The 25,715-nt window shown below is 36.3% G+C and overlaps 2 protein-coding genes across 5 annotated transcripts in view; one reads left to right on the plus strand and one right to left on the minus strand.

Moving 5' to 3' along the window:
- The window catches only part of LOC138705100 (conserved oligomeric Golgi complex subunit 4-like), a 481,496-nt gene that overhangs the window by 406,524 nt on the left and 49,257 nt on the right, over nt 1–25,715 (plus strand). The window lies entirely within an intron of this gene.
- Nucleotides 1–25,715, minus strand: part of LOC138705072 (beta-glucuronidase-like) — a 79,080-nt gene that overhangs the window by 5,807 nt on the left and 47,558 nt on the right. For all 4 annotated transcript variants that reach the window (XM_069833698.1, XM_069833674.1, XM_069833688.1 and 1 more), the window contains 5 exons: nt 18,884–19,056; nt 14,456–14,605; nt 11,836–11,920; nt 7,891–8,067; nt 2,236–2,374 (listed from right to left, as the gene is read on the minus strand). In XM_069833698.1, coding sequence (XP_069689799.1) covers nt 2,236–2,374; nt 7,891–8,067; nt 11,836–11,920; nt 14,456–14,605; nt 18,884–19,056 — 724 coding nt within the window. The remainder of the gene's footprint in view (nt 1–2,235; nt 2,375–7,890; nt 8,068–11,835; nt 11,921–14,455; nt 14,606–18,883; nt 19,057–25,715) is intronic.

The following is a 25,715-nucleotide window of genomic DNA, read 5'->3' on the forward strand; positions in this document are numbered from 1 at the left end:
AAACACAGTAGCCATAACGTTTCCTGCCGAAGGTGTACTTTTGAATTTCCATTTCTTTGGTGAATTTACATGATGCCACTCCATTGTCTGCCTCTGTCTCCGGTCCAAAATGGTGGAGCTATGTTCCATTTTCTGTTACAATTCTTGCAAGTCATCTAGCACTTATCATTGACACTTAGCATTATAACAAATCAAACAGAAGCTACACTGAACCCATTGCGTCTCCGTTTTCTTTTTTTGTTATCACATCTTGTCTTCAGATTTCTAAAATTCCTATTGTAATACATTTTATACTATTTTAAAAGTTGTAACACTTAATGCTCAACAAAATTTCGCCTCAAACAGCTAAGATTTCTATCAGTAAAGCTAAGCCTATATGGCGACTACAGATGTATCTAAAATTCCAAAAACATTTCCTAAAATTTCATGAAGATACAATAAATCATTGTACCAAATATCATATGCTTACCTTTAGTAATAAGCCTGTAATGTAACTACAAACATACACAAAATTTGTATGCCTGAGAAGTCGACGAAGAATTTAAATATTTTGGAGCAACAGTAACAAATATAAGTGACACTCGAAAGGAAATTAAACGCAGAATAAATATGGGAAATGCCTGTTATTATTCGGTTGAGAAGCTTTTGTCATCTAGTCTGCTGTCAAAAAATCTGAAAGTTAGAATTTATAAAACAGTTATATTACTGGTTGTTCTTTATGGTTGTGATACTGGACTCTCACTTTGAGAGAGGAACAGAGATTAAGGATACTTGAGAATAAAGTTCTTAGCAAAATATTTGGGGCTAAGAGGGATGAAGTTACCGGAGAATGGAGAAAGTTACACAACGCAGAACTGCACGCATTGCATTCTTCACCTGACATAATTAGGAACATTAAATCCAGACGTTTGAGATAGGCAGGACATGTAGCATGTATGAGCGAATCCAGAAATGCATATAGAGTGTTAGTTGGGAGGCCGGAGGAATAAGACCTTTGGGGAGGCCGAGACGTACAGTAGATGGGAGGATAATATTAAAATGGATTTGAGGGAGGTGGGATATGATGATAGAGACTGGATTAACCTTGCTCAGGATAGGAACCGATGGCGGGCTTATGTGAGGGCGGCAATGAACTTCCGGGTTCCTTAAAAGCCATAAGTAAGTAAATACAACAAAACTCAAAGTACTAGAAGATTAACTGATTAAAAAAGGCTAGACAAGAATGCTAAAATCAGGATTTAAAAATAGACTATTGCAGCATACCAAATGAAAGCTAATGAGCTATTGAAACAAGGATTTTGGCTATGATTATCGTCTTATTTGTCCTTTGTACTTCACCAATTAATTCCAAGCTGTAATAATACCGTATAGCCTAAACTAAGTAAGATATACTGGGTGTTCAGTTCAAAGTGTGTCATGGCTCTCTGTATGCCGTCATGTGGCTAGCCGATGATCCTAGAGAATTCAATCTTACTACACTTCCGCAGAGGTGTATAACCTATGAGGCAGAGAAGTTGCCTAGCAAGTACGGCGTTCATTCTGAAGAGTACGTACCGATAAGAACGGTAACGCCTCTAATGGCAGGAATGTGAACTGTTTGGAAATACGTACTGTCGGGATATGGGCAGAGGTTTAAGACGATTACTTACGTATTTGTTGACATTAACTTCGACGGTCAACATGGACACGCAGTATTTGATTTGTGTTGTGGAATGTTGCCGTACGCAACCGATGATAACAAATACCCTGCTACGACTTGCGGCGCAAAACACAGCTCGAAAGAGGTTATGGTAGCATACAGACCGTACAGACCGCCATCTGTTGCTACGATGTTCAAGTTATACCGTACACGTTCTCAAGTTCAGATTGAAGAACGCCTTAAATAATAGGCAACTTCTCTAACATATAAGCTGAAACTCGCTTCAAATCGGTGACCGAACAACAGTGACGTCATGACACTTTGAAATGAACACCCAGTAGACTACTTAGCAGTTAGCCTGCCTGACCGTGATACGAGCAGGCCCGGGTTCAAATCCTGGTTGGGACAAGCTACCTGGTTGAGGTTTTTTTCGGGGTTTTCCCTCAACTCATTAAGAGCAAATGCTGGGTGACTTTTGGCACTTGAACCTGGACTCATCTCGCTAGCAGTATCACCTTCATCTCAGTCAGACGCTAGATAACCACAGCAGTTGATAAAGCGTCGTAAAATAATCAACTGAAATATAGAATACTTACTTTGTTCTGTGTTGAAGTCAGCAAAGTTCCATATCATTTCTCCAATAAAGAAGTTTTTGCTTCGAAGTTGATCAAAAGCTGCAAAATGTCTGGACATCACTTTCACTTGATATTCTTCGGACCAAATATATTCTGGTGACTGGAATGAAGAAACAATTAGGACCCGTGTGTTAATTGAGATTGTAACTTTTCTTAAATAATAAAGCTTTCGTTTTAATTATTTCCCATAATTAAGATATGCGTGTTATGTAAATGCATTCACTTTATTTGCACAGAGAAAATAAAATACATTCTCCTCTATAAACAGACTTCAAAATTTCAAGAACGGAAACAGAACAACAGACTCTATCATGTGAAAAAATTAAAGATAAAAAATGATTTATATTCAAATAATTAGAGGAATACTCAAAGACATGACAGATAAATAATTATCTTATGTCAATTAAACTCAATAAACCGCAAACAAATGCTCTGTTTCATTGAAACGAAATAAATATCTCCAACTCTCACGTATTTAAAGCGATTAGCACCCGAAAAAAATGCAAAGTTCACAAGAAAGTGCCATTGAAGTATACACTAACATTCATTCATTCGTAGTTTTCTACCCAAGGGCAGGTCTTTCACTGCAATCCCAGTTCTCTCCAATCTTCCCTACTCTCTGCCTTCCTCTTTGTCTCCACATATAATCCATGTATCTTAATGTCGTCTATTATTTGATATCTTCTTCTGCCCCAAACTCTTCTCCCGTTCACCATTCTTTCCAGTGCATCTTTGAGTGGGCGGTTTGTTCTCAGGCAGTGACCCAACCAATTCCTTTTTCTCTTCCTGATCATTTCTAGCATCATTCTTTCAATACACTAAGAGTAGATATGAAATTTGGCTTTCTAAAAGTGATATTGTTACATGCATGAATAAAAACTACAAAAGAGAAACTATAGCTAAAATTTGAAACCGGATATATTTCAAGCAATACATGAGAAAGGAACTGTTAATACTTAACGGATTGTAACAGACATCAAGTATTCAATAGGACATGTGGTTAAATACCAAAGTATAAGAGATAAAATAAATGTAGGTACGTGTATTGGAACAAGAATGAACTTCTAAATTTTTATTTTAATGGACTACATTAATAATCGAAATGTTTGTAAGTGTATTAGCAAACAACTCGGTTACAGATGGATGTAAACTACATTAACTAATTTACAATAATTTGATAGTCATGTATTAGAAACTTACTTGAAAATAGGAAAAAGATATTTTAAAAGGTTGGAAGTTGTATCCAATAATGGATAAATAAAATATAAACGAATAGTACAAATTTAAACAGACAATAGTAAACAATAATTTCCAGGTTGTATTAGGTTGGTAAGGCGAAGATGAGGAACTATAAATTGTTTCTTTCTGTTAAAGATTTTAATTTTAGAGAATTAAATTTTATCAAATTCCAGTAGCCTAAATAGTTACATAATTGCTTCAATCACAGTTCTTCATGAAAATGAAGTTGAAGTAAATAGCCTAAAACATAAAAGTATTCAGGCATCTAAACAAGAAAATTTCGTTGAGAATCACTTCGCAAGCGATGAAACACTGTTAGAAATTTGTTTCACAAGAAACCAGTAGTCCATTGAAAACTGTAGGCCTATTTCTCGAACCAGTAAAATAAATAATTAATAGTAGTCCAGTAGTAGCAGAAGCAGCAATAATATTAAATATCAATATAATAATAATAATAATAATAATAATAATAATAATAATAATAATAAATAATTCATACAGGAAGTTCCATAATATTTAAATTTAATTTTCTTATCATTATTACTTTTCCTAATTAGTCATAATAACTCAATTTAAATATAACAATCTTTTTCAATTGTTTTTCGTGTGTATTTATTGAATGATGATAATACTTATAAATAGTGAGGGCGAAAATAAATTAAATACCGATATATTGATATTGCAATATATCGCAAAACTAATTTCGATAAACGATATATATCGCAGAAAATATATCGATATATCGAACGATTATCGATATATCGCTATTCCTTAAGCACATTGCATTTTCAGGTGTACATTTGCTGTCTTACAATAAAATTACTTAAATTTTAATATTTTTTTGCCATTGAAATTAACATCATAACTGTCAAAAGCATAAATGCAAAATTGTAACAATAAACAATACATTTTCAATATCATATGATGTAGGTCCTAACCTAAATCAAAATTATGGTGGAGGCAAGGGAGCTTAAATGATATAGTGGGAAAGGGTTAAGTGAACTTTACATGTTTGAGTATTAGATATTGGAACACGACTCAATTGTTCTAATGTTATATAGGATTCAATCCAGGACACAGATATAATGCTCTTTTCTACCTAGCAACGTAATCATTTTTAAATGTAAGTAAACAGAACTTGTAATTATTTTTAAATTTGAGTAAACCGTACTTAGAATGTTACAAGTTTTAACAAACTTCGCAGTTAATTTAATACAATCCTTCTATAGCAAGTTATTGTTACACTCCAACATTCCAAACAACAATGGTGATGATTATAGGGATAGAATTTTTATGCACAAAAGATATAATAAGAAAACAGAATTTCAGCACTAAGTTTTTTATAGAAATCATAGACGTAAACAAATGTATTAACTTAAATTAAATCCTTGTTTCTCTTTCCATTTCAGAATATAGAAATAAAAGTTTTGATACCCGTTTTGAGGTCAGACGGTTCCCTTTCAGGGTGGGAGTTGCTCTCCTGCCTTGGAGAACATTAATAACAATAACAGTAGTAGATAAACTTCCCATCTGTCTCACGTTCGCACACGCTGCATTTCGAATTTGGTGCTGCATATTAAACATTTTGAATTCGAATTGCAGTCCAGCCAATTAGAACAAGGTATTGAGTGAGGTGACACCTTCAGTAGCGCCATCTCTCGGGAATTATCGGAGTTTTCTATTGTGGATTTTGTTGTTATTGATAATGATAATAATTCCACAAAAATCGATAAATTTATGGAAAAACCGATATATTATACGATATATTGAATCAAAATTTCGATATCGATATATCGCTATATCGAAACGAAAATATCGGTATTTCGTAAAAACCGATATATCGTTCCCATCTCTACTTATAAATATATTTAAAACTGTAATTCATCATAGAAACAATAGTGATTATAGCTGGTGAATCTGACCATAAACAAGACTGCAGGGCTATGAGTGAATGAAAACAGACCGGCTTTGGTTAATTTTTATTAGTAGCGTTTGGTGACGTCACATTTAGGTAATCATCTCCTATATCCATGCAACATCTGGACAGTAGTTTGATTCTTACTGCCTATATACAGTCAGTTTCTCATCGAAAAGCGATTCTCGACACGCTACTAAACTATATTATGCAAATCCAACGTGTGACAATCTGCTTTTTACGGTCTGTGGTGTTCGTTTTATCCAGACTCCGACGTCAGTAAGCTTGGAGCTGTCATAAACAAATATTTGAGAACGTTCATAGCGGGAGCAGGTGGTGACTCTATCCTTTTAAGCAGTAATGGTGTACTCGATTATGTACTTTTATCTTTGTTTTAAGTGTTCTTTGCGATAGGATATAAAGTTGTCAACTACGGTATTTTACATTTAGTCACTTGTTACAAAGAAGAACATTAAGTTCCATATAATATCACATAAAATTAACGAGATTACTGTTAAGAAAAATTATATCTCGCAAATATAGTTTACAACTTTCTCTTAATTTCCTGTGACACACTAGCACTAGGACTATTTTCAGCTAAATTCGCATGAATTTTAGTGAGCATATTATTTACTTTTTTAAATACTTTATGTCGCAATTCTCACATTAAAACTATTTATGCTCGACCATGCCGAAATGTAGTAATTATACACCTGGTAGTAGCCCTTTAATGCACCTCATTAAAGTACACCTATTCATTATAATTCAATTGTTCAGCCAATGAGAAATCTCCATTGTACTGATTGTACCATTATAAAATCGCAAGTATCGATTATTCTCGGATATGCAATCGAAAGACAATTAGCGAAAAGTCACGGAGGCTGGAAATCCAATACTGTCGCGGAAGGTAATGTTCTGTTACTATAATAATTAGCGTTAATTGTAAATAATATTCAAATAAATTCAATTTGTCATCTCGTTTTTCAATGTCTAATTTAATTTCAATGTTATATCAATATTAATATTTAGTTTACTCTCTAGATTATATCAAGGTCAATGTGGACATCTGTTCCTCGGAAAAAAATCAATACTTTCGCGTCTGTGCACATCTCACAATTTACAGCTATGCACAAGGTCACTTCTGCTCTTCAGTCACATAAGAATAAAATGAATACTTCTGAATAATTTCAAGTTAGAAATATGGTCGGACATAAAAAGTCGTATGAAACTTGACTATAATGGTAATTAAGACGCTCGTATGAAAATTATGAAACTCGCTTGCGCTCGTTTCATAAACATACTCGCGACTTAGTTACTACCATTATAGGCTCGTTGCATAATGTACTATTCCGTTACTCACGTTTTCACTCTCTTCGACTAGGCATAATTTGAGCTGAATTTGTGAGTTTTATTGCACATTCTTTTCTAATCATCTCGTTATTTTTACATATATCTAAAATGATTCCGTAATCCACACATTTTTTACTTGCTCCCTTATTATTATAACTCACACACTACGCATTTCTCTCAACCCGTGTACCATAACTCTGGTGGTGAGTTGCCATTTCTCGTGCGCATAAGTACTCATATGTCCGTCAGGCAACCAGGAACCTGGGGGGCTTCGGTGCCTCTTGTAAAAAATAATGACTCGTCTATAATCCACCACCAGTGCCATCTACCGATAATTGGACAAATCGCGAGAAACATCTATTGTGGCGGACGGAGGCTTATAGGGCCTACGCCACGCTAACACAGGAGATGCCTTATGTTTCGAGACGGGGATGATGAAAGGGGGGATTGTAGAGAGTGTTGGTAGAATGATGAGGGAAGACCGCAGAACCTAGAGAAAACCCTTATAACCTTGGCTTTGTCAGGCACGATTACAAATCCGCCTCGCCGAGATTTGACCTCGGGTACGCGGTCAACGTAAGCCAGCGCTCTGCCAACTGAGCTACCAAGGCGGCTAATTTTCTATTAATGTTCTTCAATTATATCGCAATTTTTACATTAAAATTATTTTCAATTCTTACATTTTATTTTCCTTTCCTGTTAATATAACTTTTTTGATTATAAATGATTAGATAGGCTACCGCAAGAGTATTAATTCCGGATTTACTGCGCCTTACGTAGTACCATCAATGCTGATTTAGTGGCAGCCATATTAAAAAACAAGTTTGTCAATAGAACATTATTCTAAATTGTAACACTTTAAACTTCAAGAAGGGAACGGTGAAAATTTTGTAAATATGAACATCTCTCATTCCCTTCCTGCTCTCCTCACTCTATGCAGTAACAATACAGAGTTGTAAGATAAACATTACATTTCATAAATTTTATATTTTGTAAAAAAAAAAAAAAGTTAACCAAATGCATATTTTTACCTGATTCTTTATAATGAATACGAGAATAACGCTGCACATGTTTCTTATTATAATTCTGCTTACGAAGAGCGAAGTACTTACCAAATGAAGCCCAGCCAATGTATCAGCACCGTACTCTGTCATGAGCACTGGCTTCTTGTACTTGTCGTGCCAGTTCTGCGCTTCTTCTCTGACGTTCACTGTTACTGTATCCGTTCTTCCACCATGAGCGTACCATGCGTTGTAGCGGTTGAAACCGATTACATCCATGAAAGTTCCCTATATAAAATATACATATAGGATGAGTCAGGAGGAAGGGCACATGGTGTGAGTAATGATAATATTGGTGATTCTGAACAAAAAAGTTTATATGAACATATGCCTGTTCTTAACACTATCTGACATACAGCTGTTTGAAAATCACGGGCGTCAGTCTTATGTCCTTCATCAGTATTCACATGCGGACGCAACCAAAACGACATTAGGTTATAGCAGGACAGCTGTGGCGAAAATATGACTCGCGAGCACACTGTGGCTCGCAATGATACTTATGCATTTCTCTTGCTTCCTACCTCTCCCAACCCCCATCCTCTCACTCACTGGAGTCGAACTCCGTTCCATTTGTATTTGTCTCCGACCTGCGAGTGACGTATCATCGCAATGTCTCTCTCGAAACTATGTACTTCTACAAAAACGAAAGTTTCAAGTAGGATGGGAGGACGCTTTTTTTTGCTGCCAATATGATGAGAATGCTAACCAACTAAAAATTTTAATTCCTGTTGGTACTGCAATAATTATTGTAGCTGATGTAAAGTATGCTCGTGTATCAACATCTATTCCTACATTAAATGTATGATTTGTTCACAAGTATTACGAGGAAAACAGTTGTATAACATAAAACGGCATTATAATACGTGTGATTCATGAAACATTAAAAGGTTAAGTGGTATTATTATTATTATTATTATTATTATTATTATTATTATTATTATTATTATTATTATTATTATTATTATTATTATTATTATCATCATCTCTGTAAGTCGATCTTTCTTCAGCAGGTGTACGAATAATGCGGTTAGGTCTTCAATTTAAACTCACAGATTTACAATGTAATGTTACAATGAAAGCTGAATGTAAGGATTTGACAAATGTTGAACTTTTAAAATCGTTGCCAAAAAAGTAAATATCCGAAGCTTCGTTCTTTCACTTGCTCTGTTGAAGCCATGTTCGCTACAACTTATGTCTTTGAAAAATTATTTTCAACAATGAAAATAGTGGAAACCAAATTTAGATCACGACTGACAGACAAATGCCTTCGTGAGCAACTACGACTGGCAGTAAGTGACAGAATTCCTGATTTTAAAACTTTGTCGCAGACACATTCTGAAGACAGTTAATTTTAGGTTGTGATAATGTGTCCTATGTTTTCTTATTCGTTTCTTTCTTCGTTACACGTACTAAACATTAGTTTGTAATCTTATACTGTATAAACTTAGCTATATTTAAGTGCTTGACCTAAGGAAAATGAAAATCCGTTAATAAGTCAGACAGTTGCTTCACTTCCCCTTCGGGCGTCCGCCTCCCTCCATAGGTGCTATGCACGTTGCAGGTTACACAGTGGCTCGGCGCACGATCACATTTTCGCCACGGCTGCAGTAGGATCAATGAAAGTATCCTGAGTGTTGGATCGGTCGCGGTAGAGTCATTTCTTGACCACAGAGATCACCCGACCTTACTTATCATACCAGCAATGATATGAAAAGTGACCCATACTTAATAATTTTCATGAGCATTATAGGTAAACGATGTGGGCGCTACTGATGATACGGCAGATTTCAAAATGACAGATATCAATTTTGCACTGATCGGAGATGCATTGTCCAATTTGTCCAGTTTCTGTGACAATGGAGGCAGTACACTGTATCCTTAATGAATTCCCGCAGAAGTAATCGCTAGATGATAAATCTGGTGGTCTTGGAGGCCAGAGAATTATTGGAAAATCCTCTTATAGTACGGCCATTCCAACGACTCGGAAAGGTGGCATTCAGATATTGACGCACATCACGGTAGAAGTGTGGAGAAGCAGTCCCGTTAACATGTCCAAGTGAGGATGGCCCATGAATATAGGCTCGGCAAAAAGAAGGCTGCTTTTTGCACAAGACATTCATATGGGTTTTCTGAGTCAAATTTGGTTCGAAAGTGTCGCTGCTCCGTCACCACAGCCCCTGTTCGCGCAAATTGAATCACGCAAAATGCTTGCTCTTGTTTCGATGTCGATAATTTGTAAACGAAACAAATTTGCAGTCCAACCATGCATACAAAAGAATTAAAAAGTATAAATACTATTGATACTCTATATAAAACTCTAGTTAGAATTAAGCTAGAGTATGCGTTTGTAATATGGTCACCTCAGTTCCAGTCTCATCAGATGCAAATAGAAAGGATACAGAAAAGATTTTTACGTCGTTTATATTTTAAAAAACAACACGTGTCGTCTTATGACAAGTAAATTTCATATAATCAGTTACTTTTTAAATTTAATTATAAAACTTTAAAATCTCGACGATTAAATAGCCAAATTTTACTCTGTAAGACTGTTAACGGAATATTGAATAACTGTGATTTTCTTAAATTCCTTCAGTTCAATGTAAAAAGAACAGAATTGCGTCATAGGCAACCTTTTATTATTCCTATTCCTAGAACTGTTTTCTTCAAGAACTCTCCATTGTTTGTTATGTGTGATACTTATAACTCTCTGTCTTTAAACTGTGATTCTCAATTGGATTTCAGTTTAACAATTGAAAAATTTCATACAATATTAAAAAGAATTGCATTTCCTTAGATATTTAAATTATGAAGAAGTGTATTACAATGTTTTTACTCTAGTTTTTAAATAATTTTGCATCATTTTATTGACATTTGGCACTATATTAACTGTAATATTATATTCTAGCATCTATTACCATTATGTATTTTCTTTCTTTCGTTTGTGTTGTTTGTTTTGTTGTTTTTTCTCTTATTATGTATTTTGTGTATATATCTATGTAAGTCTCCTGTAATTGGAAGCCTGCTTCTGTTGGTGGTGGATTTAAAATAAAATATCAATAAAATGTCACTAGCGCTGTTAGAAAAAATAAAATAAACAAACGCTTACATAGGTTTGCAGACAATGTTGCAAGAATTGAACCAAAAATAGAAACATGTTCTTTAGTATGATGACGCAACTTAACAAGAGAATGAAATTACTTCATTGAACTTTCACCTTCTTTGGTTCAAATGAGAGTTGGACTTGGAGAGCAGCACTTCTTGAGATTGATGTTGTCATGAAACATTTTAAGAAATGGCTCTTTCAGGCTGATGCAAACTTTTGAAAGACTGTGTAGAACATAAAGGCTTTTTGAGTGATGGAGATAGTGTAGAAGAGTGTGAAATAGATTTTGTGGAAGAATTTCATGAAGTGATTAAAATAAATTTAGTTTTACCTACTAAAGTAGTGCAGCAGACAGAAAGCCTAGTAATTATTCATCTGATGAATTCAGTATCTTTTCTGCATTAATGTAGTGTTTATTCAGTATGAAAATCAGAAATGCACTTCTGTTCTCAGTTTAAATGTAAAATGTCTGTCGAAGAGTTAAGTTTCTTTCATTTATTGTACACTCTTTGACACGGAAATTGGTCGTTCTCCTGTAGCGTAAATTTGTCTGTGTCGTTCGGGTTAACGTGACAATTCACTCGGGAAAATATTAAGCATCGAGATCCGAAGATGAATTCAAGTCGTAACAGCGACGTATCTGTATGTCAAAAGACGACATGGTCCCTACGAAGCCTTTGTGGCTTAGATATAGAGATGTTTCTTGTCGTTACAAAGACCGGAATTCGAATCTCTCTATGTAAAACACGTGTGTGTGAACACAGCGCACACAATGATACCCGAGCTATTCCGAGGTGGAAGATAGTCTCTGAACAACAACCAATTTCTGTGCCAGAGGATGTACTTTCAATGTAAATTTTAAGGTTTTTAATGACTTTTATTCTTATACTGACCGCAACATCTTCTGTATAAGCTGCATTAATTGCCATGGTAATGGGCCGGCTAGAATCCAGGCTCTTCGTATGGTTTGCAATGTCCCTGTAGGGAATAATTATAATATGAGATTAACAAATACAAGTAGTTTGGTAATAAATTCCAATAGACGTAAGAAATACACAGTTATATTCTGGTCTTATTGTGTCAGACCAAGAGTTCCAAATTTCAAGTTGGGTCTTGGATACAAGCACATTTTCTATCGTTAGACATTGGGCACCTCAAAGTTAGCAAGGTTCTACGATCGACGGGACGCGTGGACAATATCCCTGCCGGAATTTTATGGTCAGACACTATTGTGTTACTAAGCATAGTAATAGTAATTTTCCGATAGTCAATATACAATGTAATATACAGTATGTTTATTTTGGTATTCAGTCTAAATGACTTATCATTAGGGCTAGGATTTTGATCATGAAAAAATTTCCTAAAATCAATGCATTTATGACCTAAAAATCTTTCAAAAATGCCCTTAAAATGCCCTAAATATTGATCTTACATAATTGACTTAATAGGAATATTAATATTTAGAGTAGTAATTAAATTAAATTCTAGTACCAACGTTGGGGTAATTTAAGTTTTTTTATTTGGTAGTGATTAGATTTCTTTTGGTTTAATTTTCTTAAGATTATGGATTTGTGTATTAATAATTACAGCAAGAGTATCTATTTTTCGTTATAGTTATTATGATAATTTTTTTCTTTGTTGTAATTATTTTAACAAATATGCTTTATTGTACTTTTGGAAGATTAAGAATATTTTCATTTTACTTGTTTTTTGAAGACAGATTAATTCCGACTTTGTTTTTAATTTTGGGTTGGGGTTACCAGCCTGAAGTCGTTCAGGTTTATTTATTTTTACATAATTTTTCTAACTAGTACACTTTAATTATTTTACCTGATGTCGTTCCATGTAGTCCGCCACAAGGCCACTCTTATCCGGAACTAGCAGGTATAGAGGAGTTTATATTAAAGGAGTGCTCGGACTGATCCATTACGTGGGGGTGTACTACGTTAAAATGACAATATTTGTGTACAAAAACGATTAAAATAATATACAAAATAATGGATATTAATTGACAAAATATGTACAGAAAGTATCAAAGGAAATAAATAATACTTTACATTAATAATGGGGATTTATGGTCAAAATTAAATGAAAATACCCCAAAAATGACCGGAAAAAAAAAACAAAAAATGTTCTTATGAGTTGTAAGAGGCAAAAAATGAAAAAAAAAATGCCCTAACAAATATGTTTTAAAACACTCAGTTTATCACATAACATATAAATAATAAAGCAGCAATGTTTCTGGCTTACTAGAAAAAAAAGATGCAATTTCATCAAAATCCTAGCCGTACTTATCATAGTTTAAAAAAACATCAACAACACTTACCAATGTAAATATTCATTGAATGTTATAGACAATTAATATGACGTTGGCTTATTATGAAGCTTAATATAGATTAACAAGAGCCATATGATTTTACTACGTTATTGTAATAATCACACTATTATAAATTAAGTAAGAAATATGTGATTAATAACAACATTTTTAATTACAATCAATTTTATTACAAATATAATTGTTATTAATATCTATAATTTAATTTGAATCTCATGTTCTTTGCTTACCGTACTGATAATTAATTCAAAGTGTTATTTAATGATGTACACATGATCTTTAAATGTGTTGGAAGTAAATTTATTTGATAATGGCTAGTACATGATATTTACTATCATTGACTGAGCGAAAAACAAGAAAGTGGTGAACAAAACTACGGATTAAGTAATTAAAAACTGTTAGATGTAAATTGTTTGATATATATGTTACAGCCATCATATGGTAAACAAATTTTGTACACGATATTGTTGAGTCAAATGCCTGGAGATGCCCAAGAGCGAAAACGTTAGCTTATTGGTTGTCTATAACATTCAATGAGTATTTACATTTGTAAGTGTTGTTAATGTTTTTTAAACTATGATAAGTCATTTAGACTGAATACTAAAATAAACATATTATATTACAGATACTGTTGTATCTAATAAAATGTAAGGACACTGTTAATGTGTAAGGAAAAGATTAAGTCCATCGCTGTGGGATTACGGTTAGCATTTCTGATTTGAAACGAGCGGGTCCGGGTTCAAATCCTGGTTGAAAAAAGTTATCTGATTGAGATTTTCTCAGCGTTCGACCTCCGACTCATTTCTTCATCATAATGACAAATCCTTCCATCATCATCATCATCATCATCATCCATTTCTTTCCCATATCTTGGGATTGCGTCTGATATAGAGACGGATGGGTGGCGTCACCGAACTTGAACTCTGTGTTGTGTGGTCATTATTAGTTGCTGGTGGTAGTTTTATGAACCATGTGCTTTCCAGCATTTTATACGACACATCTTATATGTAATTTTAATCAGAATTGTCATACATAAGGATTGAAACGGTTATTTTAATGCATAGTACATAAAAGTTAAAAATGCAATATGAGAAATGCAATCTCGATTTCTCGTAGTTACAAGCGTCGTCAACCATTACGAATATGGATATGATTTCTTTATTATGACCGAAATATACCTGAAATAATCTTCTGCCTTTGACTCGGAAGTTCTCGCTTCGTTGGCGACAGACCACATGATCACACTGGGACGATTCTTGTCCCGGTTATAGAGCCTCGTCAGCGCCATCTTGTGGTTTTCCAAGAGCTCGTCATTGAAACCGTAGCTCCTGTAGATAAGATGAGAATAATTACAAGAATTTGTAGGTTATTTTTACAATATCAGATGGATTGGTATATTATACAGAATGTTTCACAATTATAGATAGGCCTATAAACTGCAAGGGTGAAACAAGGCATAGGCTAAAGTCCTAATGAACATGGGTTCGAAAACCAACCGTTTCCCATGTATGCCATCACTGTGGCCACCAACTGAATACATCACATACATTTTCAACCTCATTTCTAGTAATGAGAATTATATGCATCAAAGATCCTAAAATATCTAAGCAAATATGCACTTAAAGTGCCCAAATGTGCATTTATGTATGTACTCACCATATTATACCATTACACACACACACACACAAAAGAAAATACTAGCCATATAATGGAAAATATTTAAATTATTGGGCATAAAAAACATAGTCACCTTAATTTCTTTGTTATTGTCTTATTGGCTATTGATAAAATTAAAAACAATTTGATACAGACAATTCATTCTCATGTATGAAACATTTTGACACAATAACCTTCTGTATGTATTCAGGATCTAATTATAAACTTGTGCATAGAAAAAAGTTCTTCCTACATCACATAAAGTGAAAGAACAAAACTTATGATCTGCTAACACAATAGAATTAATGTCCATATTACTATCGTATCCTTCAAGCACTTTGTTATTTCTCTCATCTTCTTCAGACCATCGTTCTTTACTTTAGCTGACGATGCGTTTTATGGACAAAGTTTATTCAGAATTCCTTGTTTAGTCTTGAGTAGTATGTACAAAATACTGAAATTAAGCGAAAAATACTGGCTTTAATTTTTAATTTTCGGAAGAAAAAATGATAGATCAACTCATTAATACAGGACTTCTATTATATAACACTTGTTTAGCCGAGGGAGGACATTTCCAGCATCCTCTAAAAGGTACAATTTTATACTTATTTTAAGTAGCGGGTTAACGTACGAGTTCGGACGGCTGTGACACGCCCAGCAGCCGAGAGGCAAACCACCGCGGTATTAACGTACGAGTACGGACGACTGTGACATGCCCAGCAGCCGAGAGGCAAAACACCGCGGTATTAACGTACGAGTACGGACGACTGTGACACGCCCAGCAGCCGAGAGGCAAAACACCGCGGTATTAACGTACGAGTGCGGACGACTGTGACATGCCCAGCAGCCGAGAGGCAAAACAGAACACCGCGGTGTTAACGTACTAGTGCGACGACTGTGACATACCCAGAAGCCGAGAGGCAAAACACCGCGGTATTAACGTACGAGTGCGACGACTGTGACATGACCAGCAGCCGAGAGGCAAAACAACGCGGTATTAACGTACGAGTGCGGACGACTGTGACATAGCCAGCAGCCGAGAGGCAAAACACCGCGGTGTTAACGTACGAGTGCGGACGACTGTGACATAGCCAGCAGCCGAGAGGCAAAACACCGCGGTATTAACGTACGAGTGCGGACGACTGTGACATAGCCAGCAGCCGAGAGGCAAAACACCGCGGTGTTAACGTACGAGTGCGGACGACTGTGACATAGCCAGAAGCCGAGAGGCAAAACACCGCGGTGTTAACGTACAAGTGCGGACGACTGTGACATAGCCAGCAGCCGAGAGGCAAAACACCGCGGTGTTAACGTACGAGTGCGGACGACTGTGACATAGCCAGCAGCCGAGAGGCAAAACACCGCGGTATTAACGTACGAGTGCGGACGACTGTGACATAGCCAGCAGCCGAGAGGCAAAACACCGCGGTATTAACGTACGAGTGCGGACGACTGTGACATAGCCAGCAGCCGAGAGGCAAAACACCGCGGTGTTAACGTACGAGTGCGGACGACTGTGACATAGCCAGAAGCCGAGAGGCAAAACACCGCGGTGTTAACGTACGAGTGCGGACGACTGTGACATAGCCAGCAGCCGAGAGGCAAAACACCGCGGTGTTAACGTACGAGTGCGGACGACTGTGACATAGCCAGCAGCCGAGAGGCAAAACACCGCGGTATTAACGTACGAGTGCGGACGACTGTGACATAGCCAGCAGCCGAGAGGCAAAACACCGCGGTGTTAACGTACGAGTGCGGACGACTGTGACATAGCCAGAAGCCGAGAGGCAAAACACCGCGGTGTTAACGTACAAGTGCGGACGACTGTGACATAGCCAGCAGCCGAGAGGCAAAACACCGCGGTGTTAACGTACGAGTGCGGACGACTGTGACATGCCCAGCAGCCGAGAGGCAAAACACCGCGGTGTTAACGTACGAGTGCGGACGACTGTGACATGCCCAGCAGCCGAGAGGCAAAACACCGCGGTGTTAACGTACAAGTGCGGACGACTGTGACATAGCCAGCAGCCGAGAGGCAAAACACCGCGGTGTTAACGTACGAGTGCGGACGACTGTGACATAGCCAGAAGCCGAGATGCAAAACACCGTGGTGTTAACGTACAAGTGCGGACGACTGTGACATAGCCAGCAGCCGAGAGGCAAAACACCGCGGTGTTAACGTACAAGTGCGGACGACTGTGACATAGCCAGAAGCCGAGATGCAAAACACCGCGGTGTTAACGTACAAGTGCGGACGACTGTGACATAGCCAGCAGCCGAGAGGCAAAACACCGCGGTGTTAACGTACAAGTGCGGACGACTGTGACATAGCCAGAAGCCGAGATGCAAAACACCGCGGTGTTAACGTACAAGTGCGGACGACTGTGACATAGCCAGCAGCCGAGAGGCAAAACACCGCGGTGTTAACGTACGAGTGCGGACGACTGTGACATGCCCAGCAGCCGAGAGGCAAAACACCGCGGTGTTAACGTACGAGTGCGGACGACTGTGACATGCCCAGCAGCCGAGAGGCAAAACACCGCGGTGTTAACGTACAAGTGCGGACGACTGTGACATAGCCAGCAGCCGAGAGGCAAAACACCGCGGTGTTAACGTACGAGTGCGGACGACTGTGACATAGCCAGAAGCCGAGATGCAAAACACCGCGGTGTTAACGTACAAGTGCGGACGACTGTGACATAGCCAGCAGCCGAGAGGCAAAACACCGCGGTGTTAACGTACGAGTGCGGACGACTGTGACATGCCCAGCAGCCGAGAGGCAAAACACCGCGGTGTTAACGTACGAGTGCGGACGACTGTGACATGCCCAGCAGCCGAGAGGCAAAACACCGCGGTGTTAAAGTACGAGTGCGGACGACTGTGACATGCCCAACTGCTGAGAGATAAAACACAGCGTTGTAAACGTACGGGAGCGTACGACTGTGACATGCCCAATTGCTGAGAGATAAAACACTGCGGTGTAAACCTACAAGTGCGGACGACTGTGACATGCCCAACTGCTGAGAGAAAAATAATCGCGGTGTAAACGTACGAGAGCGGACGACTATGACATGCCCAACTGCTGAGAAATAAAACACCGCGGTGTAAACTTACGAGTGCGGACGGCTGTGACATGACCAGCCGCCGAGAGATAAAACACCGCGGTGTAAATTTAATAAGGGGTCGCATTGTGTTTTACCTTTCAATAAAGATAAACTAGGTCACTGTTCTCATATCTCCATCTCTTTCTGGAGTGTTTGTGCAAAGATTTCTCCTATTCTACCTGCTTTACAGTTAGAAAATAATAGTGCTATTGTGCTTTTAATAAGTAATTTCCGAGAGATATATTGTCGGAATTTTTAATACGAGTTTGTATTAACAATATAATAATTAATATCAACTACAACCGATTAATTTTAATCGACTCGATTATTCGATTAAATATTTTTGATCGATTAATCTTACAACATAAATTGATTGATTAATCGATTAAATCCCCTAACACTAATAACTACATGTTTTACCAAAGTACAGAAATCTATAAAAGAATTTCGCTGCAACATAATTAAAATTGTATATGAAATATGCTCTTAATGTCGAAATATGCACTAATGTCCAAACTGTGGACATATATGCTCGAATAACCATGCGTAAATCATCTTAATTAAACATGAAAAATGTAAGTACGAAGTTACATTAAGATATGCACCTCTAATATTCATTGGCATGTATTTAAAATCACTACTCATTTCTTACCTAGCAGACATTTTAATGGTCTTGCGTACTTACATTTCTTGCGATATAAGCTACGCGACCTTTTGGGATGATTTGCCTCTTTGGTGAAGGCAGTTGCTGTGGTACATGCTTGAAGGATCACCAGCTCACTTTCATTCGAACATTCGAGAGTTCTTACGACAAGCTTCCACAACAGATGTTCTCTTCCGACTTACCCGATATCTACACCAGGACACTCGTCGATGATCATGATGCCCTCCCTGTCCGCGAAGTTCATGATCTCCTCAGAGTAAGGATAATGTGATGTTCGATAGGCATTGGCTCCCAGCCACTTTATCAGGTTGTAGTCACGGGCGATGAGTGGGAAATCGTGTCCCTTGCCTCTGATCTGTAGCAACAGAGCTTAATTTTAGAATATATTATATACAGTAGACACTATTATGTATTTACCCTTATCATACTTGCAAATAATAATCTTGGTTTCTATGCAATAATACGTATATTTAGAGGCGTGACGCACTCCTAGGATGTGGAGTTATGTTTTATTCACATTCGACGTATGTTTAATTAAGTCACAGTATTACAAAGCCAAAGGTCCCCATGCTTTGTTGGATTACTCCGACTTATCAAGTTCTTCCGACCAATCTTTAATCCTAATGTCGAATCAGGGTTCAGCAAAAACGGAGTATCAGGGAGTTCTCTTAGGAGTAATGATGACAAGCATATCGAACTGACATTCCCAGTTGGGCATAAAGCTCATGTCCATGTTCTTTTAGGAATAATGATGACAAGCATATCGAACTGACATTCCCAGTTGGGTATAAAGCTCATGTCCATGTTCTTTTAGGAATAATGATGACAAGCATATCGAACTGACATTCCCAGTTGGATATAAACCTCATGTCCATATTCTTTTAGGAATAATGATGACAAGCATATCGAACTGATATTCCCAGTTGGGTATAAAGCTCATGTCCATGTTCTTTTAGGAATAATGACGACAAGCATATCGAACTGACATTCCCAGTTGGGTATAAAGCCCATGTCCATGTTCTTTTAGGAATAATGATGACAAGCATATCGAACTGAGATTCCCAGTTGGATATAAAGCTCATGTCCATGTTCTTTTAGGAGTGATGACAAGCATATAGAACTGACATTCCCAGTTGGGTATAAAGCTCATGTCCATGTTCTTTTAGGAGTGATGACAAGCATAGAGAACTGACATTCCCAGTTGGGTATAAAGCTCATGTCCGAAAGGTGATAGTCTTAACAGTCCATTATATTGTGGGCCTCTATCTTCTATATTAGGATTATCTTCACCTCTAAAAGAGAAACTGAAAGTTTATAGCGAAATATATTAAAAAAAAACATAGTTTGTATCAATGATAGCCATTATAAAATTATACAGGTTGTCACTATGGATAGAGCATGCTTTATTAACGATGTCGTTAATAAACAAAACATTGGAACAAACAATGAAAAAATAGAAGGATAAAATGAACGAAATGAATGCAATTTTTTCACATTATATGGTTTTATGTAAAATTAAAAGAAAAAAAAAAGATAGTAGGTCTACACTATGCGAAGAGTTTATTTTCCGTTATACAAGTGATGGCGAATCAAAAATATTGACTCACGTAGAGAAGCGATGAGAATTTCTATAGGCCTATATATTTTTAAATATATTTTCCAGGTGATAATGAAATACTTTGAGGTGATACTACGGAAACCAACCATCGAACCTATTGCTTCTATTTCTTGAAATTTGCATTTGTCTGTAAAAATATAGAACTGTAGAGTTTACGGATGTTCTTTTTTTCTGGTGTACTTCTAGAGTTGATCTTTGTGTTTCTCGAACCTGACAGTCGGGTCTATAATTTAGCTCTTGTTGCTGTTCGGGACGATCGCTATCTTCGCTTCTGGTACTACATTCGATGCTAGGCCATTGACTTCTTCGTAAACCTGGAAATCCGATGATTGCAGTTCTTCTGTAGACATTGATCGAATCTAATGATAGAGGGAGTTTCGAAGTACGATCATTCTTAGTAAGGACAGGAATCCAGAACATGAGCAAGACCTTCTCTCTCTCTCTCTCTCTCTCTCTCTCTCTCTCTCTCTCTCTCTCTGTCTCTGTCTCTGTGTTTTATCGTGCCGTAGTTTTTCTAAGGCAATAAGACAAATGTCCGGATGATCGTTAAAATGAATGGGCCACAGACCTATATCTTCCTCTACACAAATTTCTCCACTTTCCAAATTAAAGCCTTCTGAAATCGAGCCTTGGTTCAGCGTGTTCCCTTCGGTATTTTAGGGCGAATTTATTCGAGTGCCACTGGCACAACGCAAAGACTCGAATCACTTCTCTTGCGAGGACTGCGGCGTCTTTGGCGATCCTGCCTGTTGCTTTGTCGTGTTTCGTCCTTCCCCCAACATGTGGTAGCTCCTTTCTTCAAAATTCTCTAATGCACCTTCATAGGGAACAGAGAAAGTAAGAGTGAGAGAAATGGTCATCAGACTTCGAGTTCACATAGACACTTTTTCTCAGGTCCAATTTCTATTGCAAGGACGCGTTTTCGAGTACCTTTGAAATGTTTCTCCTCCCATTTCATCCATTCATTTACGGGTCTAGAAGATAACATACGGAGTACATATTAGCCATTACCTTTGTAATAAATTACTCGTACATGAAATTATATATTCATTTTGCTTTATTGAGGAATTACTTGTCAATAAGTTTATTACGCACAATATACTTAATTTTATTTCAATCGGTAATTATGTATGGAATTATAGGTTGGGGTAGCTTATTTAAAACCAATTTTAATCCATTTCATTTATTACAGAAGAAAATAATTAAAATATGTCTTCATAAACCTATTGATTTTCCATCTCAAAAATTGTTCTTAGACTTTAATGTTCTTAAAACAAGACAAATTTATTATATTGTATTCATATAATTCATACATAAAAATCGAAATAATTTTGAATTGTATCTCATAGCTATGAAACAAAAGGTATGAATTCTTTAAGATTATTTGAACCAAAATGCAACATTGCTACAGTATTTAATCATAGCAGTACAGTGGAAGCTCTTAAGTTCGACAGAAAACAAGTTCGACATCCTATAGTTCGACTCTTATGTAGGAGAATTAGACACGCCCCTATAGATAAGATAATAACTGCCTCCCATTGGAGGTAGCCCAGAAGGACTCAGTATACTCTCCTACATGAATTTTACAATATTAAATGTTTACATAAATTTTGTAGAAAGAAAATGAAAATAAACATATATGAATTACAAAGTGAAGAAAAAAAATTAAACAGAGTGAATATGATGAATCAGAATTTGGCAAGAGCGTTTCAAAACTGAAGTTATGATGCCGGAATTTTGTCCCGCAGGAGTTCTTTTACATGCCAATCTACTGACATGAGCCTGTCGCATTTAAGCACACTTAAATGCCATCGACCTGGCCCGGGATCGAACCCGCAACCTTGGGCAACATTTTGAACTTTTTTGTGAGAAGTGATATTTTGAAATAATGTGTAATGAAAGTGACTCAAAACAAGGCAAATGAATTGTGCTACAAAACTTTTTATTACGGAAATTGGTTAATTCTTTCAAACTTTGTTCGTTTATCACATTATGTGACGTAATTCAATTTTTGTATACTCTACCTGTAACAGGAGTTCCGTTGATAATTGCTTATGCTATGATCGAATATGACCCCTCAGCAGCGGTCATCTCCTGGTAAGAAAATGAGTCATTGAACGCCCCCACAGTCAGAGTATTCTAGTTGCATTTACATTAACCATTACAAGTACTGCCGGAAGTGTCTGACACCTGGTTGAATCAGTCTTACGCCTGTTGAATAAATTCTGAGACTTACTGTACGTGTTGTAATAAATTATTGTGGTTAAAGGCACCGTTTCCACATGCTGCTGTATGCGATAGATTGTTTCATAGGGAGTTTATTTAAGTACGTTCGTCTTGTTAAAAAGATTCAGTGTCACACTTCTTTATTAATCTCGGAATTTTCTTCTTGTCACACGCTAATACTACGGAATCTTTTATTGATCTAATTTGAATTGTATGAATTATTTCATTTCATAATATGTACACATACTTGTTCTAACGAATGTCTTAGAACGAAACAAGAAACACACCAATTGATAATATAAGTACAGCTCATACGATGAAAGAGTAATGGAACGGAGAAAAATTCTCTCCGGCGCCGGGATTTGAACACGGGTTTTCAGCTCTACGTGCTGATGCTTTATCCACTAAGCCACACCGGATACCACCCCGGCGTCGGACAGAATCGTCTCAGATTAAGCTCCAACTATTGGGTTCCCTCTAGTGGCCGCCCTCTGCACTACGTCATAGATGTCTATGAACGTAGGACCGAAGTCCACACATGTGCTGAGGTGCACTCGTTATGAGAGACTATTTGGCCGGGATCCGACGGAATAAGCGCCGTCTTAAATCACAAAGTGATTTACGCATATCATATATATTATTTTAATGTACAGTTCATAGCATAATATATGAACATAAGAACAATGAGGATTTTAAGGCGATGCACTACTGAAAATAGTCGAATTTTGACAAATTGTTTTATTTTGTTATTTTCGCTCTAAAAAAGTACGGTTTCATGGGGAGTATTTTCGTGAAAATTTTATGGTACAATATCAGTATATTAAAGCTACAAATTAATTTGGTAGAAGTTGTGTTAATGCACGAATTATGAGTAGCCTAACCAAAATTTTAAATTTAATTATCTCAAAAAAGAAATTTTCTACATTTTCAACGTCAAGTATTTATTTTATTTCTCAGTGGTTAAAGCTAGAGTGATGAAACTTTGCATAGTTATTCATTAATATCTCTGTTGTGAAATGGAACGTTTTATTGGCTGTATTCAGCATAGCTTTATTGATAGAGAATTATACGTAAAGCAGTATTATTTTTATTATTGTTTGAACACTGAAGAAATTATATATATATTTTTAAATAAACAAATTAGAATAGGGCATTATTATGCTCCATTGCACAAAATGAAGTGCTAATTTTAATCAAAAAAATAGATTTAAAAAGATACATATTTCTTTTTAGAAATAGAATTTTCTCTAAGAAAATAAAAAAGGAAAACAAAATAAGTTAATTTTTTTTAAATTGTTTATGAGAAAGATTGAAATTTACAATGTGTGAGTATGATATTGATATGCATATTCAATAAAAATTTCAACACTCTAGCTAAAAAATTGTGGATTTTAGAAATTTCAGTAGCGCACCTCCTATAAGCGTGATGTGATGACGAAACTCTCCTTTGCTGTTAAGTCCGCTCTGAAGATGGAATTGACTAGTATGAGATAAATTTTATTATCAGTGTAACAACCTTTACTTCCATATTGTTTAATTATCAGTCTCAAAACTCTCAAAATTAAGCTGAAACTTAAATAAAGTTGAATGTTTTCGAAGGATGTGTGAGAACACGTCTTGAAAACCAGCTAATGTGGTGTTTAGAGAACAAAGTTAAGAATTGGTGTACGACATCTACTGCAAATTTTGATTAACCTCGAAATAAGAATCTTTATAATTTTATTTTAGTAAATAGCCTACATGGACAGGCATATTTGTAAATTATATGATTGTCCTAAATTTCTTAAGCTTTGTGCAGAAACGAGAAAAAAAAAACCATTTAAAATGTATTTCGGACTGTACAACTATCGATTTTGACATTGTCTCGTATTAGTATTGTTATTTTTACAATATCGCAACTTTTAAACATTAAATAAGATATTATAGATTAATTAATTTGTCCTGCAGAATGATATCTGTAATATTGACAATTAATATTATAGATATCATTCTGAAGGGCAAATTAATAAATCTATAATATTCTCATAGCTTGCAGTGCATATGTCTGTACAGATTACTGTGCACTTAACTGCGGAATCCCGGCCAAACAAGTCACTCAGCTGAGTGCGCTCCTAGTATAATAGCAGTTGACATTGGATACACGTCAACGTATATATGTCTAACGTGGAGTCAGGCCTCAAAGGGAAACATTGAGGGAGGAGAGTTCGATCCGGTGCTGTGGATTGAATTCGGCGTAGCTCAGTGGTCAGAGCGCTTGGTACGTAGAACCAAGGACCCGGGTTCGATCCCCCGACGCCGGAGCGAATTTTTCTCTTCAAATATTAATTAAATAAGATGCCAATATGTTCCTTGTTACCAAGAAATATATTTCACTACGATATAATTTCGCTGAATGAATCAATATTTGTTAGAACGCATTTCCAGTTTACAAGTACACATGGAAATTCGCGGAGTTACATCGCCACAGAGAATAATTCTGAGATGATTTTGAACAAGGAAGTTTATATGAGAATCCATTCGATTCCAAATATTTGGGCAGATATTAAATTTATCATTTTGAAAAACAGTGCATCACTGACGTCAACGTAGTAAGACCGGACCTTAACGTGCTCTACAAAAAGTAATAATAATAATAATAATAATAATAATAATAATAATAATAATAATAACAAAAATAATATTCATCTTGAGAGAAAAGGACCATGAAGTAACTGTTTTCATAACGCTGAACAACAAATTTTTACTTTTGTCTTGCTTCGAAAATAAAAATAGGTGAATATTACTAATATGTATACCCTAAATCTGAATTTAAAATCCAAATTGCCCCATCAAGTACCATTTTCCGGGGAAAATGAATTGAATTTTTATTACAAAACTTATTTATTTTTAATTTTTCACTGCTACTGATAAAATTACAACACATTAGGAATTCAAATTTCCTCACAATAGTTGAAAAATGTGTACTGGATACAAAAATGATGTTACATAGTTTAAAACAGAATAATAATAAAAATATTTCATACGTATAATGAGAAAAATCCCGAAATTTGAACTTACATTTAAATCATTTTCTGGGTGACTTCTGTTTATAAATAGACCTGGAACTGTATTTTAGAAGGAACCAACAATAGTCTGCAAGGTTGCTGAATGATGATATTTTTATATCGCCT

Source organism: Periplaneta americana, chromosome 1 (genome assembly GCF_040183065.1).
Source record: "Periplaneta americana isolate PAMFEO1 chromosome 1, P.americana_PAMFEO1_priV1, whole genome shotgun sequence".
NCBI classification, from domain to species: Eukaryota; Metazoa; Arthropoda; class Insecta; order Blattodea; family Blattidae; genus Periplaneta; species Periplaneta americana.